Source organism: Lepus europaeus, chromosome 5 (assembly GCF_033115175.1).
Source record: "Lepus europaeus isolate LE1 chromosome 5, mLepTim1.pri, whole genome shotgun sequence".
Classification (NCBI taxonomy): Eukaryota; Metazoa; Chordata; class Mammalia; order Lagomorpha; family Leporidae; genus Lepus; species Lepus europaeus.
The window spans coordinates 11,476,970-11,494,330 of NC_084831.1; the positions used below are offsets into that span (position 1 = coordinate 11,476,970).

The following is a 17,361-nucleotide window of genomic DNA, read 5'->3' on the forward strand; positions in this document are numbered from 1 at the left end:
GGGCGGGGGCGCGGTCCGAGCGGCCCGGGGGCTCGGGGCAGGGGCCGCGGAGAGCCGCTCGGGGCGCGGGGCGACGGCTCAGCTCCGCGGCTCCGACCGTGCCGCAGTCGGGAGCGCGCCGCGAGCACCGCCCAGCCCAGGGCGGCCCGGGCTGCTGGGACTTGTAGTCCGGCGCCGCCTCCGCGCACGCCCAGGGCCGGGACAGAGGACTCGGGCAGGGATGGGACCGAGGTGAAGGCGTGTGTGGGGACCGAGATGTGGGCCGGGCCGGGCCGCTGGTGGAGCCGGCTGTGGGCGGGCCCTGCCGATCACTGCGGTGTGGGCTGGCGTCTCGCTTCATCTACACCTACAGGCGACACTTCCAGCACAGACGGGCTGCCCAAGGTCCCAGAGCCCCCGTGGCCTCTGCCAGGACTTTGCCCAGGGAACCCAGCCGCCCCGGGCAGCAGCATGACTGGGTTTGGAAATGGCAGCTCAGATGGCCCTGCCAAGAGGCGACCAGGACAGTGGCAAGGGGCTGGGCACTGGCGTCAAAGTCCCTGGTGCACTTGTCACTTCCCAGCTCTGTGAGCTTCCAAAAGTCACCTCCCTCGCCCTTCCAGCTGTGCGGTGGAAGTCGCTGGGAGCATGGGAGGCCGGCGCCTGGGAGCAGCCAGTGGTTTCCTGTAGATCCTGGTGCTGGGTTAGGGGCTTCGCAAGGGGCTGGCATGGTGGTGCAGCGGGGGTGAGCATCTCATACCGGAGTGCGTGGTCCAGTCCCAGCTGCTCCACTTCTGATCCAGCTCCCTGCTTATGTGCCTGGGAAGGCAGCGGAAGATGGCCCAAGTCCTTGGGCCCCTGCCCCCAAATGTGAGAGACCCGGATGGAGTTCTTTGGCCTGGCCTGGTTCTGGCCTGTGCAGGCATTTGGGAAGTGGACCAGCAGATGGAAGACCTCCCCATTTCTTCTTGTCTGTCTTCTGCTGCATTCCCAGGCCACAGCAGAGAGCTGGATCGGAAGAGGAGCAGCCGGGACTCGAACCAGCATCCATATGGGATGCCGGCACTGCAGGCTGGGGCTTTAACCTGTTACGCCACAGCGCCGGCAGTTCTGCCTTTCAAATGATCAATCTAAAAAATAGAACTGAAGAAGCTTCACAAAAGCAGGGGGCATGGCGACCACGTGGCGAGGTCCCGCCCTCCCCTCCGGACTGTGGACTCAGCCTGGTCTCTGTCCCTGAGCCGCTGGGCAGCGCTGCACCTGCAGCTCCGCCCACTTCCTCCACGGGGCTGGAGGACACAGAGGATGTGGGGGCCCTGCCACCTGCCGGGGTGACCTTTGGGGAAGTGACTCTCATGTGGCCGTCCAGGCGGTCTGTGGGTGGCCGTCCTCGTCCGACATAACTGCGGCTGAAGTTTCCAGTCACATGCGGCCAGGACTTTCCCTTCTGGCGGGTGGGTGGAGCCGCCACCTGCTGTCCCCCTTCCGATCCAGCTCCCTGCTAATGCACTGGGAAAGCAGCAGACGATGGCCCTTGTGGGAGACCCAGAGGAAGCTCCAGGCTTCCACCTGGCCCAACCCTGGCCACTGTAACCATTTGGGGAGTGATCTCTCTGTAACTCTGCCTTTCAAACAAATAAATACATTTTTAAGAGGAAGAGATGTTTGTGTCAAAGCTTCCCACAGCAGTATTTGGTAAATGGGGGCATAAAAACAGCTTCCAGGACAACCGCCTGCTGCCCGCTTGGGTCTGGTTTTATCAGAGGATAAAACCTTCAGCTGATAGTGTAGCCCAATTTTTTTTTTTTTTTTTTTTTTTGGACAGGCAGTTAGAAAGAAAGGTCTTCCTTTTTCCGTTGGTTCACTCCCGAGTGGCCGCTATGGCTGGCGCCCTGCGCCGATCCGAAGCCAGGAGACAGGTGCCTCCTCCTGGTCTCCCATGCTGGTGCAGGGCCCAATCACTTGGGCCATCCTCCACTGCCTTCGTGGGCCACAGCAGAGAGCTGGACAGGAAGAGGGGCAACCAGGACAGAATCTGGTGCCCTGACCAGGACTAGAACCCAGGGTGTTGGCACCGCAGGTGGAGGATTAGCCTATTGAGCCACAGCGCTGGCCTCCTTCTAAAGCCGGAAATGCTCACTGAGGCCCCCGGCACCTTAGGCACTGGGTGCCTTCATTTCCAAGATGACAGGAAAGTGCCCGGCTCCAGCCAGGCGGCAGCCTTGTCAGTTTCCTGTGAGTGCAGCAGCAGGTGTGAGAGGACAAGGTTACAGCTCCATTTCAGATCTGATCTTCTTGTGAAAAAAGAGTTAGAGGGAGAAACACACACACCACACACACACACAGAGAAAGAGAGAGAGAGAAATCTCCCATTCGTTGGCTTACTCCCCAGATGGCCACAATAACCAGGCCTGGACCACACTGAGGCCAGGAGCCAGGAGCCTCTTTCAGGTCTCCCACATGGGTGCAGGGGCCCAAGGACTTGGGCCATCCTCCACTGCTTTCCCAGGCCACAGCAGAGAGCTGGATCAGAAATGGAGCAGCCGGGACTCGAACCAGCGCCCATAAAGATGCCGGCGCTGCAGACAGCAGCTTCCCCCGCTACGCCACAGTGCCGGCCCCTAGTTTCAGATCTTAATTGGCTTTCTTTTTGATCCTAGCATCAGGCAACATCTGATTAAATTAGAAGAAATGTTCCTGTGAGCCTGGCAGAGGTTGGTTTTACAGAGAAGGGCTGAAGGTGGAAAAAACCGAAGCAGACTGGCCATTGCAGAGCGACTTTCTTTGGAAGGTGGGGGCGGGGAGACAGCACAATGAGGACCGATGATTGGCTGACCTCAGGGGCCTGTTGGTGTAAGGATTAGAGAGAGGGAACTGGGGACTGCGTGATGGCTCCTGCCAACAGAAACTGCCTTGCTGGGGAACTTGCTCCCTTCCTGACCCTGAGCTTGTGGAAGGTCAGAGGGGCAGCCAGGGGCTCGGCCTCCTACCCCACCCCGCCCCCGCCGGGGACCACTGCTGGCATCTGAGGGGTGACCTATGGGTGCGAGCTCGCGCCCTCTCTCTCAAATAAATGAACAAAAACTAACTGGGGAAACCGGGATGGAGTTCCGTCTCCTGGCTTTGGTCCAGCCCGGCCCTGGCTTTTGTGGGTATCTGGGGCGTAAACGAGCGATGAAAGACCTCTGTCTCTCAGGTCGATGAACAACTTACAACCAAACAGGGCACGGGTTGAGTCGGGGTACACCCATGCCACAGAGCTCCCAAGCCATTGTTACAAAGGCTACGGAAGCAAGTGAACTTCACACACACACAGGTAGCTTCGTGATTAGGAGTCCCTGATGTATCGTGGGGTAAAGGCTGCAAGCCCCCGTGGGGTGTGGGCGGCTCCCGTGGGGGCCTCCTGCGGGCTTTGCAGTGGGGACTGCGTGTCTGCAGGGAGGGTACAAGCCGACCGTGGGGTGTGGGAGCTCCCATGGGGGGCTCCCGCGGGCTTCGCAGTGGGGACTCTGTGTCTGCGGGGACAGCGCCTGCGAGGCCGTCTGTGGAGCCAGCTCACAGCTGCCCTGGGTCACGGCCCTGTGCTGGGGAACCTCAGTAATCCCACCACTAAAAACTACAGACTCCGGCCTGCCGTGTAGCCTACCGACCAGCCAACGCCTCTGGGCGCTCAGAGTAAGCGCCGGGCGGGTGAGTGCCCGGCGGGTGAGGCACGAACAAGCAGGAGCCCCGTTTACAGTGGGCAACTGGAGCAGCAAAGAGGCAAAGGCAGACGCCCAAGGTTGTGCAGCGGTTGGGGCAGGCCCAGCCGACGTCAGCTCCAGGCTGTTTCCACCACCCCCTTCCCCCCGGCCCCTGCTCCCCAGGGGCTCAGTCCTGGAGTCCATCTCTCCCGGGACGACACCAGGGTGCGAGGTTAGCCCAGGGGTTGAGAGGCCAGTCAGGGGCCTTCGCCCCACCCTGGCGTACCTGGGCTGGACTCCCAGCCCCAGCACCTGACTGCGGCCACCCACCTGCGAGGTGAGCTGTTGGTGGCATCTGGGAAGTGAACCCATGGATGGGAGCTGTCTGCGCCTCTCCAACCAGCCAGCCAGCCAGCCAGCCAGCCAGTCAATCAGCCAGCCAGCCAGCCAGCCAGCCAGCCAGCCAGTCAATCAGCCAGCCAGCCAGCCAGCCAGCCAGCCAATCAAAGGGACAGTGACTCCTGGCACGTCACATTCCTCTGAAACAGGGACGGACTTGCTTTTGTTAATAAAGTAGAGAAGCATTTATTTATCTTAACATTTCCATACGTGCTGTGTTCATGGAAAATCAACACCTTCGGAGGAGTCAATCAGACATAAATCACGCTGGGCCCGAGCCGCTCAGGGGCCCTCAGCCGAGGAGGCGTCAAGCCGAAGCTCGCTTCTCCTTGTAGGTGGCCATCATCTTCTTGATTTCAGCAATGGCTTTCCCTGGGTTCAGGCCCTGGAGGAGAAGAGGATCAACACCAACTGGTGAGCAGTGCCGGCGGGGACAGGAGCCCTGAGGCCCTGGGAAGGCTCCCGGCTGGCCAGGGTCAGAGCTAAGTGAATGCAAGTCGAGGCCTCCAAGCCCAGGCCTGGCTGAGGGCACGCTCTCTGCCTTCAGACACTGGGCACCGCTCAGCTCCCCGGCCACCCTGCCACGTGGCTGGCTCCTGGCGCGGCTCACGCCAGCAGGCCAACAGGGCAGGGCGCCTGCGCTCCGCTGCTCACCCAGGACAGCGTCGCGTCTCGGCCCACAGGCCAATGTCAATATCAGCCCGGCACCGGAGACCTCTGTCGTCATGACCCCGCGTCGGCAGCAGCAGGAGGAGGCTCGCTCGCCAACCCTTCCTAAACGCCAGCCAGAGCCTGTGTGGCCGGGGCCACTGCTGCCAGCTGCAGGCTGCCTTCGCACCGTGTGCCTGCTGTGCAGGGGCCCGGGGAGTCAGCCGGTGAGCGCCAGCGTCACAGCAGGGAGGCAGGCCTGCACGTCCCTGGGAAGATCAGAGGACTCAGCTGAGGCCGTGAAGGCCAGCCCCAGCCCTGGGACCCCAGGAAAAAGCAACCGGCAGGAGAGACCTTGGGGAGCGAGCAGGAGAGAAGGCGGCTGCTCGACGCTGGCGGGAGACACTCTCCCCGACGGCTCAGGGGTGGCGGCAGGAAGGTGGCGCGGGCTCTGCGCACTCATGACACAGCAGCCCGAGGTCAGGGTGCACGGCACACGGCACACAGCCCGCAGCCCGAGGGACCAGGCAACCCAGCGCAGGAGCCACGCTCTCCCCACCACACCCACAGCCTGTCCTGAGGGCAGGGGCACAGCTGTTTCCAGGCAAGAAGGAAGGAGGCACTGAGTATCCACATTTTCTAAGACAGCTGTCATCTCTAACTGCCGGCCATGACCCCAGCCTGCCACCTTGCTGTCACGGCAGCCTCGGCTTGAAGGGGCCACCCGGCCCTCGCCCTCCTCCTGCCCCCGGCTCAGGCCCACGGCACCAGCACGGGCGCCCGACTGAAGGGCAGCTGGCCACAGCCCCCACACGGCAACAGAGCTGGACAAGCGCGAGGAACAGAAGCTGAGAGGTGCTGAGAGGCAGGGGCTGGAGCCTTGGGCGTGTCACGGGGCAGTGTCCAGACCGGGCCAGCCAGAGGCAGCCGTGTGTGCGGGAAGCAGGGGCCGGAGGCCGGGGAGCTGAGCCCTGAGTCAGAGATAAGCTCTCCAGGCTCACAGAACGAACGGGCTGGCGACCGGAGCACAGAGGTCAGCGGTCGACTCAGGACGGCGGGGACAAGCAGGGACTTGAGTCCCCGCAGCTGCCCATTTTGGATGGCCCTTGGCTGAAGACAGGCTCCCGCCCGCAGATCCATGGGCACCCTGCTTCCTCCAGTGCCCGTGTCCCCAGAGGCGGCCCGAGTGAGTGCGCTCCTGCAGCTCCGAGCTGAGCTGAGCTGCTCTGGCCCCGCCCCCCGCCCCTGCAGGCGCACGGCACCTTGGGGCAGGTCCTCGTGCAGTTCATGATGGTGTGGCAGCGGTACAGCGAGAAGGGGTCCTGCAGCTTGGCCAGGCGCTCCTCTGTGAAGTCGTCTCTGGAGTCGATCATCCAGCGGTAGGCCTGGGAAGACCGGGGACAGGTTAGCAGGGCTGCCAAGTTACAGGCCAAACAGCCCGGTGCAACAGTGCTGCACGGGTACCCGGGAGCGCAGCCTCGTGCCTCGCTCCACCAATGACCCCCGCTCCCTGGTCCACGCTGTGCCTGGCACCCAGGAGCTAAACCCCAGCTCACGAGCACCGCCTAACGATTTCACTGTGCTCGCCGACGGCCTGCCGCACGTGGCTGTCCTCACACCTGTCCACGCTGGACTCTCACTGAGGGAATGAACTGATGACGGGCCAGTCCTGTCCAGACGCAGTCTCTGTCCCACTTGGTGGACCCGGCAGCCTGAGGCCAGCTCGCCGAGGGGGACTGACCACAGCATCGCTGGGCCTGCTCCGGCAGCACAACCGACAGGACCCCCTCGTGTCTCAGCGCCTCAGGTCACCCGGTGCAAGTGACAAACAGGACTGCACTCATTACTCAACCTGTCCGAGGCCAGGAGTCATACCGTGCTCGTGGTCATACAATCAGGAAAGCGAGAACGGGAAGTTGTCTTCGGGCTTCTGGAAAGCACAGACCACAACCCTGCAAGCCCACAGCTTTCTGGGAACAAGGCCGGTGACCTCGCTGCAGTGAGCCGGGCCCGTGGTGAACGCCAGCGGAGCCCCACGCGGCCCCTCGCTCAGGGCTGTCGCTCGCCACCTTTTCCCAGCTGCCCGAAAGGAGAGGGCGCGGGAGCCTTCTCACAGACACGGGCGGAGGACGGGCACGGCCAGCGGCACAGGGAACCACTCTAGACCCCTGCAAGGCACGGTCTGCCGCAAAGCAGTGACCCAAAGGCATGCTGCAGCCTGGCAGTCACGCGGGCACGACGCGGCCGACAACACTGAGTGATCCCACTGGGAAACCCGGCGCCGGAAGCTGCACCCCGCCCCCCGCCGCTTCAGGGGAGGCCCCTCACCTGCATGAGCACGGCAGGCCCCAGGTACTTGTCCCCGTTCCACCAGTAGCTGGGGCAGCTGGTGCTGCAGCAGGCACAGAGGATGCACTCGTACAGGCCGTCCTGCGGGCAGAGGGGAGGCGGCGTCGGCTCCGTGCATGGGCTCCGTGCGCGGGCTCCGTGTCCCGTGCGCGGGCGTGTTCTTGGCAGAGTCCAAGGGGTGCTCCGCACACGTATCAGGTTCATAAAAAGCTCTTGTAATCGAAACGTAAACAGTGCTGGACGACAGTCCAGAGACCTTAAATCCAAGTACTTCCTCCTTAATAACCTCTCACTTCCCAAAAAGTGAAATCAACAAAAACAGAAACAGAAAGGCAGCAGCCGGCACGCGGGCGGAGCGGAGGACGCGCCCTGGCAGCCACTGCAGTGCCTGCCCCTGGCTCAGCAGGGACCTCAGCCCCCGCCAAGGCCCCACGCGCTCTCCACGCGGGGCCCCTGGGGACCCTCAGGTCAGGAATGGGCCCCGGGGGTCTGACTCCGGCTCGCGGCTCTCTCACGCCTACTGCCCGACCCCTTCTGAGCAACCCTACCTCTGACTTTGGAAACCACAGACTGGGTCAGAGGAGCAGACGGAGGGCTAAGGCACGTCCTGGGAGGCGGCAGGCGATGGCTCAAACGCCCGGGCGCCTGCGCCCACGCAGGAGATCCAGCCCCAGTTCCAGGCCCTCCTTTGGTCTGGCCCAGCTCTGGCTGCTGCAGACATTTGGGAGTGAACCAGCGGATGGAAGATTTTCCTCTCTCTCTCTCTTTCCAAGTAAGTAAATTAAAAAAAATTCCCTGTATTTTTCAATTATTTGTTAGGTTTGACATACTAATTTAAAGAGCAAAAAATGCTACCCAGGTGGTGTTTGGTATCTGAATGAGTGCAACACGCTCGGGGGATCCGTCTGCCCCAGGGAACCACATCAAGGAGACGTGCCCAGCAGTGGAATGCCGGGCGACCAGCTGGGCCAGAGCGGCTGGCTCCATGCTGGACTCCGGGGGCGTGAGGCTCCGTGGAGTCGGAAGCGGCCGGGAGCAGGGTGCTCTGGTGCGCTTGGCGGAGTCGCCAGCGGCTCCTGGACTTGCACCAGTGCCGCGCTGCTGCCCGTCACGGCCGTGGCTCAGGACGGCCCTCTCCTCGGGTTCTATGGGGCAGAGCAGAGGAGGCTAAACACTCCCCAGGGTCTGACGTGAATTCAGCTTTTCACCCACACGACTCCTATTTAGTGAGAAAGGATCACGTGTCAGCATCTAGGGACCCAGGAAGGAGAGACACGGCCGCTGGCCAACAAGCAGAGAGGCCCTCTCAGGACAGCGCGGCTCTGAGCAAGGCAGCGTGGTGCCGCGACCTGCACGCAGCCCCAGCCCCTGCTCCTCTCCAGGAAGAGAAGTCGGGGAAGGAGAAAGTCTTAGAGCAGGTAAGGTCGTGTAGAAGAAAGGGACTGAGCCAGCCGGCCCTGTGCCGCCCCCGGAAGATATTCGGCCTGCAGCAGGCGCAGCAGCCACCCCACACCAACCCCTAAAGACGGCGTCGGCAGAGAGCAAGGCTCCCGCTCCCGTCTGCCTATAAACAGCAGGTGGCAGCTGGGGTGCAGATGCCGCATCTGTGTTTTATTCTGTCTGGGGTGAGAACAGCTCCGATGTAACAGCCAACTTTTAAAAGGGAGGCAGCTTCCATGGACTCCTGGGAAGGATGAATGGCACCACGGCAACAACCGGCCTCCCTCGCAGGGCACAGCGCCGGCTCCTGGGTCCATTCTGGGCCCGAGGGCTCCTAGCGCCCACCTGGCCCCAAGAGGAGGGCAGGCGCCCCTCAGAGCAGATGCCATTACATGTCCTCTCCAGGGTGCAAGGGGTAAGCAGGTGCACCTGCTCCACTCCCCACTCCCATTTCCTGTTGATGTGCACCCCGGGAAGTACAGGTGATGGCTCAGGTCCCTAGGTCCCTGCTCCCCACACGGAGATCCAGGTGGCGCTCCTGGCTCCTGGCTTTGGCTGTGGTGAGCGTCTGGGGAGTGAACGCAGATGGGAGAGCTGTCTCTGCTTCAAGAGCTCCCTCTCCAGAATACACTGAATGGTCGGTTACCGCCGCGTGCTGCCACTGCTCTGCCACGTTCCCGGCACACACTCTGCAGTGAACCCCCCAGCCAGGCCAGCAGGCAGGAGCTACTGACCAGCTTCTCCCGCTCCTCGATGGACTGCAGGTACTGCTGCTTGCCCCCCTGCGACTCGTCCTTCTTCTTCAAGTAGGGCTCGATCGATTTGTACTGTGCGTAGAAGTTGCTCAGGTCCTGTGGCCAAGAGGAAGGGGAGGCCCAGGTCAGACCCTACCCACCCCGCGTTCCTGCAGGCCGCCTTCCCCTCTGCCCGTGACACACACGAGTCAGAGCACACACAGGCTGCAGGGGCAGAGTGGGCCCGCTCTCCCCCTCACGGACCCAGGACACGCTCTCTGTGCCCACCCTTGGACACAGCCAGTTAGCGAAGGGGGCCAGTGCAGGAGGCAGGATGAGATGCCCATGCAGGACGGGGAGCCCACGCAGGACGGGGAGCCCACGCAGGAATGGGACGCCCACACAGGGACGGGGAGCCCATGCAGGGACAGGACACCCACACAGGACGGGAGCCCACACAGGGACAGGAGCCCACGCAGGCACGGGGAGCCCACACAGGGACAGGAGCCCACGCAGGGACAGGACACCCACACAGGACGGGAGCCCACACAGGGACAGGAGCCCACGCAGGGATAGGAGCCCACGCAGGATGGGAGGCCCACGCAGGACGGGAGCCCACGCAGGGACAGGAGCCCACACAGGACGGGAGGCCCACGCAGGACGGGAGCCCACGCAGGACGGGAGGCCCACGCAGGACGGGAGCCCACGCAGGGACAGGACGGGAGGCCCACGCAGGGACAGGACACCCACGCAGGACGGGAGCCCACGCAGGGACAGGACACCCACGCAGGACGGGACGCCCACGCAGGACGGGATGCCCACGCAGGACGGGAGCCCACGCAGGATGGGAGGCCCACGCAGGACGGAAGCCCACGCAGGACGGGAGCCCACGCAGGACGGGAGCCCACAGGAGCAGCTGCTGCTCTCCTTGCTGGGCTCCACAAGCTCCGTTTCCGGGGCAGTCCCAGCACTCGGATTCTGTGCCGCTATTCCCACAAGGACCTCGGCAAATGAGCCGCTGGAGGATTTCCGTGGTGCTTAACTTCTGCTATTCAAATTCTTTAATTAAACTGAGGCCAACGGTCTCAGATCCGGGGATTTCCCTAACCCTCCCGGTGACACTGGGTGGACACCGAGGTCCTCCTCTGGCCATACACAGGCAGACAGCCCATCACACAGTTCTATGGGGCTGCAGCTTCCAACACCAGCACCCACACCTGAGGGCTGGTTTAAGTCCCGGCCGTTCTACTTCCAAGCCTGCTAATGCACGTGGGAAAGATGCCCAAGTCCTTGGGCTCCTGCTACCCATGTAGGAGACCCGGGGTGAATTCCCGGCTCCTTTTGGCCTGGCCCAGCCCCTGCTGCTGTGGCCACTTGGGGAGTGACCCTGTGGATGGAGGCTCACTCTCTCTGTTGTTCTGCCTTTCAAACAAATAAATTAGTAAATCTTAAAAACAAAAACAAAACAAAACAAGCCTGGGGCCAGGTTAAGCCCCTGCCTGTGACATGGGTGTCCCGTATGGGCACCGGTTTGAGACCCAGCCGCTTCGCTTTGATCCAGCTCCCTGCTAAGGAACCTGGGAAAGCACTGGAATACGACGCAAGTGCTTGGGCCTCTGCATCCATGTGGGAGACCCCGAAGATCTGGGCTCCTGGCTTTGGGCTGGCCCAGCCCTGGCTGTTGTGGCCATTTGAGTAGTGAACCAGCAGATGGACGATCAATCTCTGACTCCGCCTTTCTAATAAATAAACATAAGCACCACCCCCTGCAAAGAACATAAGAGACGGGGACTCACGGGCACGAGGTCCTTGATCACGTACATATGCGGGAGAGGGTAGATTTTTGAGACTTTATCGAGGTTGGTGTCGATCCTCCGCGTGCACGCCAGAGTGTTGCCTCCGTTGATGTTCATGGCACAAGAGCCACAGATGCCTGCGAGAAGGAGACGCGCTTGACCACGCCCTCCCACGTTCACAGCCGTGTACCCCGCCTCCGGGAGGAGGCTGCCGGGAACACGCCTGCAGCCCTTTCTCCCTTTCCTCTCCCTACCAACAGCGTGGACACTGGAGCTCTGGAAACCTTCTGTGACCGCGAGGCGACCACGAGGTTAGAAAGCACAGGCTGAGTCAGGTCTGGAGTCCCCACACTGCTCTAGCTCCGCGCAAGTCACGTGTTTTAGGAGGAAACACAGCTTCCGCTATGTCCAAGCCAGTTTTGGGAACTCTGATTTGAACAAAGGTAACACCTAAAGCAAAGCGACCCTGGCCTGGTCATCCTAACACGGAGGCCTGGACACGGGCCATCAGGGTCCAGTTCTTCCTCCACACCCCTACCAGTTGAGGGGCGCGGCTGCTCTGGGACTCGAGCTCACATCAGCAAACCCAGCACGGACTCTGAGGAGCAGAACCAACTACTGCGAAAGCAAAGCAATGCACGGTGCTGGCCAAGGGCCCGGAGAGAGGATTTTCTGTCTGGGCCTACTTCCTGTGCAGGAAAACGGCCCAGACGCTTTAGAGTTTAAAAATGACAATGTAAGCCGGTGCCACGGCTCACTAGGCTAATCCTATGCCTTGCGGCGCCGGCACACCGGGTTCTAGTCCCGGTCGGGGCACCGATCCTGTCCCGGTTGCCCCTCTTCCAGGCCAGCTCTCTGCTGTGGCCCGGGAGTGCAGTGGAGGATGGCCCAAGTGCTTGGGCCCTGCACCCCATGGGAGACCAGGATAAACACCTGGCTCCTGCCATCAGATCAGCGCGGTGCGCCGGCTGCAGTGCACCGGCACGGTGGCCATTGGAGGGTGAACCAACGGCTGTAGCGTAGTGGGTAAAGCTGCCACCTGTGGTGCCGGCATCCCATGTGGGTGCCGGTTCAAGTCCCGGCTGCTCCACTTCCGATCCAGCTCTCTGCTGTGGGCTGGGAAAGCAGTAGAAGATGGCCCAAGTCCTTGGGCCCCTGGGAGACCTGGAAGAAGCTCCTGGCTTCGGTTCAGTGCAGCTCCAGCCATCGCGGCCAACTGGGGAGTGAACCAGCGGATGGAAGACCTCTCCCTCTCCCCTCTGTGTAACTCTGATTTCAAATAAATAAATAAGTCTTTAAAAAAAAAAAAAAGGCTAGCCGGTGCCTGCAAGACAGGTGTAAGTCTGTGCAAGTGCCGGCTGGACGTGCCCACTGCCTCCTCACAGAGCTCAGCACTGCGCACGGCGTCAGCTCACAGGCGCGGCAGATGCAGAAATCAGGCGACAGCAGGCACAGAACCAGAACCTGCAGCGGGCTCAAGCTCGGGCTCACCTCCCCACGCAAGGGAAGCAGAGCCTCGCCGCCCCTGCGGCTGCTTTCCAGGGCTTCTCTGCAGTGCAGCCGGGCCGAGTCCCCCGAGAAGCAGACCACGGGGCCCGGGCCAAGAGGAATGAAACGCTCACCTTCTCTGCATGATCTTCGGAAGGTCAAGGTAGAATCAATTTCATTCTTAATCTTGATTAAAGCGTCTAACACCATGGGACCGCATCTGACAAAGGAAACAGCCAGGCGTCACATATGTCAGGTTCAACCGCCCCACCCTTCATCGCAATGACTGAGACTCCTGGACGTGCCACGCACTTGCCCTCTGAGACCACACTCAGAGGCCTTTCTGTACTCTTGTGCGCGGTGAGCGCCGCACGGGGACACGTAGGTGACCACTGCACACACCCTTCCAGGACGCGGACACTCAGGAGCAGCAGAGCAACGCCTAAGTTGGCAGAAAACTCCGAGCCACTGCAGCTGTTGTCTTCCACTTTAAAAGCTCCCTCCAAACTTTTCCCAAATAACTTATTTAAAATTTTAGTTTCTTTTTTAGGATCCAGGACATAAGTAGCCAAAGTGGTTAGTAACACACAATATATAAGGAGAACAGAATATATATCCAAGAGGAGGAGAACATACATTGCCCACAGCCCCCAATCCAAATTGCTGCATTCAGGACGTGTGGGGGCAGTTGTGTGGTGCTAAGAACGGTGCCGTAGGCCTGGGACAGCAGCGCAGGCCTGGAATCCAAGAGCCTGGTCTAAACCCTGGCTCAGCCACCAACGCACTCAGAGGCCAATGACATAATCTGTGTCCCAGTGTCTCATCTATGACACAGGCAACAGCACCTGCATCTCACAGGATGTCTGGACCTGAGTTCATCCACGAGATACTTAGCGCAGCGTCTGCAGCACAAATCAGTTAAACTATGATAATCATCACGTAGACTGTGATTGACTGTGTTTGTCTGTAAAGTGGGATTAATATCAATGGCACAGGATCACCATGGGGTTAGATAAAATCTCCTAATTTTCACAGTATCTGGCATACAGGCAAGTGCTCAACAACGCTGTTTCCTGGGTGGCATCAGTACTCATTCCTCTAAGTTTCTATGCATGAGATTTAAAGAAACATGGCCCCTGCATTTCCTTTGGTATTAGCTGTATTTCTGCCAGCAACAGGCAGACTTCCCTTCCCCGGAACCCTTGCTCACACGGAACTTAATCTTAAAAATCTTCGCTGCCCTGATCATGGACAAGTGCTGCCGCCATCTCTGAGTGCTACAGAGGCTGGCCATTTATCATGCATTTGTCTTCATGCACCAATTACTGACTGAAGGCCTACTCTGCCTAGGTATTCTGGGGGCTAGAGATACACTGGACGGAACAGATGAACACTGCCACCCATGTGGAGCTTCTGCCCCAGGGGCCACTGCAGACTTAGCCGGCCTGTGTTCTCTGTTTTTTGGGTTCTTGGGACTCTTTGAACCTATCAAGTATTTATCTGTTGCTAATCCTGCCCCTTCCCCTTCGGGATTTACTGTGTGACTTGTAATTCTGGTAATGGAATTTTAAACACATGTGAGCTTTAAATGTTTCCACTGATAAAGCGGAACACCTGCTCCCACGGTACTAACAAGCCTAACAAGTCCGCTCCCTGGACAGAGGTTTGATGGATATTTGCAATCTTCTTCTACGTTAAAACATTTTAAATTATTCTCCCCAAATAGTAAAAACTGTTAATTAACTGCTCCAAATCACTGACTAGACCCTCATTTGCTTTTGATTTATAACATTTCCCTCTTGCAGCCTATACTAGAATCTTATAGAATAAAGTGAAGCCCCCCCCCCCCTTTTTTTTTTTTAAAGTTACAATGAGAGGGAGAGACAGAGAGAAAGGTCTTCCTTCTGTTGGTTCACTCTCCAAATGGTTGCAATGGCTGGAGCTGTGCTGATCCAAAGCCAGGAGCTTCCTCCCGGTCTCCCATGTGGATGCAGGGGCCCGAGGACTTGGGCCATCTTCTACTGTTTCCCAGCCCACAGCAGAGAGCTGGTTCGGAAGTGGAGCAGCCGGGACTAGAACTGGCGCCCACATGGGATGCTCGCATCACAGGCAGAGGATTAACCTACGTGCCATGGCACCGGTCCCAGAATTATTATTATTTTTTTAATCCTAATGACCTGCCTACTCTTGTCCTAGCCACATTATCAACTATGACTCTGTTTCTAAAATGAACAAAGCTAGTATTTGCATCTTACAAACATTCTAAATACAAAGTGGTAAAGTCAAAGCCTCTCCTTTAAAACTGTTCCATGAAAAAGTACACCACATGGGCACTATTACACAGTTCACAGGAAGTGTTCAGCGCAGCTGTTGGGACACTGCTTAAGACACCCACATCGCGTTTTGGATTCCCTGGGTGTGACTCTCAGCTCTGCTTCTGATCCAGCTTCCTGCTAGCTAGCATCCTGGGAAGCAGCAGGTAATGGTTCGAGTACTTGTGTCCCTGCCGCCAGGTAGGGGACCCAGATTAGGTATCTGGCTTCTGGCTTCAACTAGGCCAAGACCTGGTATTTGGGAATACACCAGTGGCTGGAAGATCTCCCTCTGCCTTTCAAATAAATAATAAAAAATTCTGTATATATTTTCTCACCTACAAAATAATATCATAAATCACATTTTTCTGGTTTAAAACTTTTTTTCACTTATGTGGAAGTAAAGAGAGAAAGAAAAGAGTTCCCATTTGCTGGCTCAGCCCCCAGATGCCTGCAATGGCCAGGGCTGGGCTGAGCTGGACCGAGGCCAGGAGCCAGGTCCTTAGTCCAGGTCTCGTACGTGGAGAAGGACCCGATTACTCGCGCATCACTGCTGCATTAGCAGGAAGCTGACCTCAGGAGCACCAGCTGGGAATCAACCCCAGGTACTCCAGCGCGGGGCAGCCCACGGGAGGACGCGAGGCTTTCCCTACAGAAAGACCTTGGGAGGTTTAAAATCCTCCGTGTTACATACAACACTGCACGTGACATGTCTGTACACAGATGTGCGGCTGCTTTGGAACGCATGCTGACTTCTGCACAAAAGGCAGGAGGAACTTTGATATCAATCGTACTGAATGTGCCACGTCTACGTTAGGTCTTGTAACCCACAACACAGGACGACGTCCCAATGATCTAGGCCTCCTTAATTCTCTGACAATGTAACCCACAACACAGGATGACGTCCCAATGATCTAGGCCTCCCTTAATTTTCTGACAATGTTTAAAGTTTCAGTGCACAAGTCTTGTACTTCTGTTAAATTTGTTCCTAAATATCTATTCTTTAAAAAAAAATTTTTTTTTTTTTAAATTTCAAAGGCAGAGTGACAGAGACAGGAAGAGAGATCTTCCATCTGCTGGTTCACTCCCCAAATGGCTGCAACAGCCAGGGCTGGGTAAGGCCAAAGTCAGGAGCCTACAACTCCATCCGGGTCTCCCACGTTTGTGGCAGGGACCCATGTACTTCAGCCATCTTACACTAGAGCTGGACTGGAAGCAAAGTAGCTGGGACTCAAACCAGAGAGGGAGGGAGGGAGAGAGAGAGGGAGGGGGAAGTCTTCCACTTGCTGGTTCACTCCCCAATTGGCTACAATGCCAGAGCTGCACAGATCCTTAGCCAGGAGCCAGGAGCCTCTTCCTGGTCTCCCACGTGGGTGCAGGGGCCCAAGCACTTGGGCCATCTTCTACTGTTCTCCCAGGCCACAGCAGACAGCTGGATCAGAAGTGGAGCAACTGGGACTCAAAACTAGCGCCCATATGGGATGCTGGTACTGCAGGCGGCGGCTTTACCCACAGCGCTGGCCCTCAGCACCAGTGTTCTATTCTTTTGGACTCTACTGTAAATGGAATAATTTTTTTCATTTTAAGATTGTTCCTTGCTAATGTATAGCAATACAATTATTTTCTGTTTTTTTTTTTTTTGAAACTTTTTATTTTTTAGCTTTATTTTTTTGATAGGCAGAGTGGACAGTGAGACAGAGAGAGACAGAGAGAAAGGTCTTCCTTTGCCGTTGGTTCACCCTCCAATGGCCGCCACGGCTGGTGCGCTGCAGCCGGCGCATGGCGCTGATCCGAAGCCAGGAGCCAGGTGCTTCTTCTGGTCTCCCATGGGGTGCAGGGCCCAAGCACCTGGGCCATCCTCCACTGCACTCCCTGGCCACAGCAGAGAGCTGGCCTGGAAGAGGGGCAACCGGGACAGAATCCGGCGCCCCGACCGGGACTAGAACCTGGTGTGCCGGCGCCGCAGGCAGAGGATTAGCCTAGTGAGCCGCGGCAGCCTATTGTTTTTTACAGTTACTAGTAGAGTTCATTTTCTTTGTAATTCAATAGGATTAGAAAAGCGAGGGCTGGCACTGTTGGGCAGCAGGTTAAGCTGCTGCCTGCAGCTCCAGCATCCCGTACGGGCACCGGTTCAAGTCCCAGCTGCTCCACTTCTGATCCAGCTCCCTGCTAATGGCCTGGGAAAGCAGCAGAGGTTGGCCCAAATGCTTGTGGAAGAACTGAATGGAGTTTCTGGCTTCAGGAGTTCCTGGCCTAGTCCTAGGTGCTGTGGCCATTTGGGGAGTGATGCAGCAGACAGAAAATCTCTCTCTATAACACTGCCTTTCAAGTAAATAAATAAATCTTAAAGAAAAAAAAATGTTTATCTTCTGATATGTTACATAGCAATATTTTGCAAATATTTAATAAAAAATTATGCTGCCATGAAAACAGAATAATATAGCTGTAAGTAGGATTCAAAAGTTGAGTTTCTGGGTAGGATTAGAAAGAAACAGAACTAAACCTAAAATGGGATGCAACATAAAATGAAGAT

At 58.2% G+C, this 17,361-nt stretch overlaps 1 protein-coding gene across 1 annotated transcript in view; it reads right to left on the minus strand.

Moving 5' to 3' along the window:
- Nucleotides 1-4,222: 4,222 nt before the first annotated feature.
- The window catches only part of SDHB (succinate dehydrogenase complex iron sulfur subunit B), a 33,520-nt gene continuing 20,381 nt past the window's right edge, over nt 4,223-17,361 (minus strand). Inside the window, exons 3-8 of the mRNA XM_062190515.1 lie at nt 12,651-12,736; nt 11,029-11,165; nt 9,233-9,349; nt 7,038-7,139; nt 5,972-6,094; nt 4,223-4,446 (exon numbers count right to left, since the gene is read on the minus strand). Of these exons, the coding sequence (XP_062046499.1) occupies nt 4,369-4,446; nt 5,972-6,094; nt 7,038-7,139; nt 9,233-9,349; nt 11,029-11,165; nt 12,651-12,736 (643 nt within the window). The 3' untranslated portion in view covers nt 4,223-4,368. The remainder of the gene's footprint in view (nt 4,447-5,971; nt 6,095-7,037; nt 7,140-9,232; nt 9,350-11,028; nt 11,166-12,650; nt 12,737-17,361) is intronic.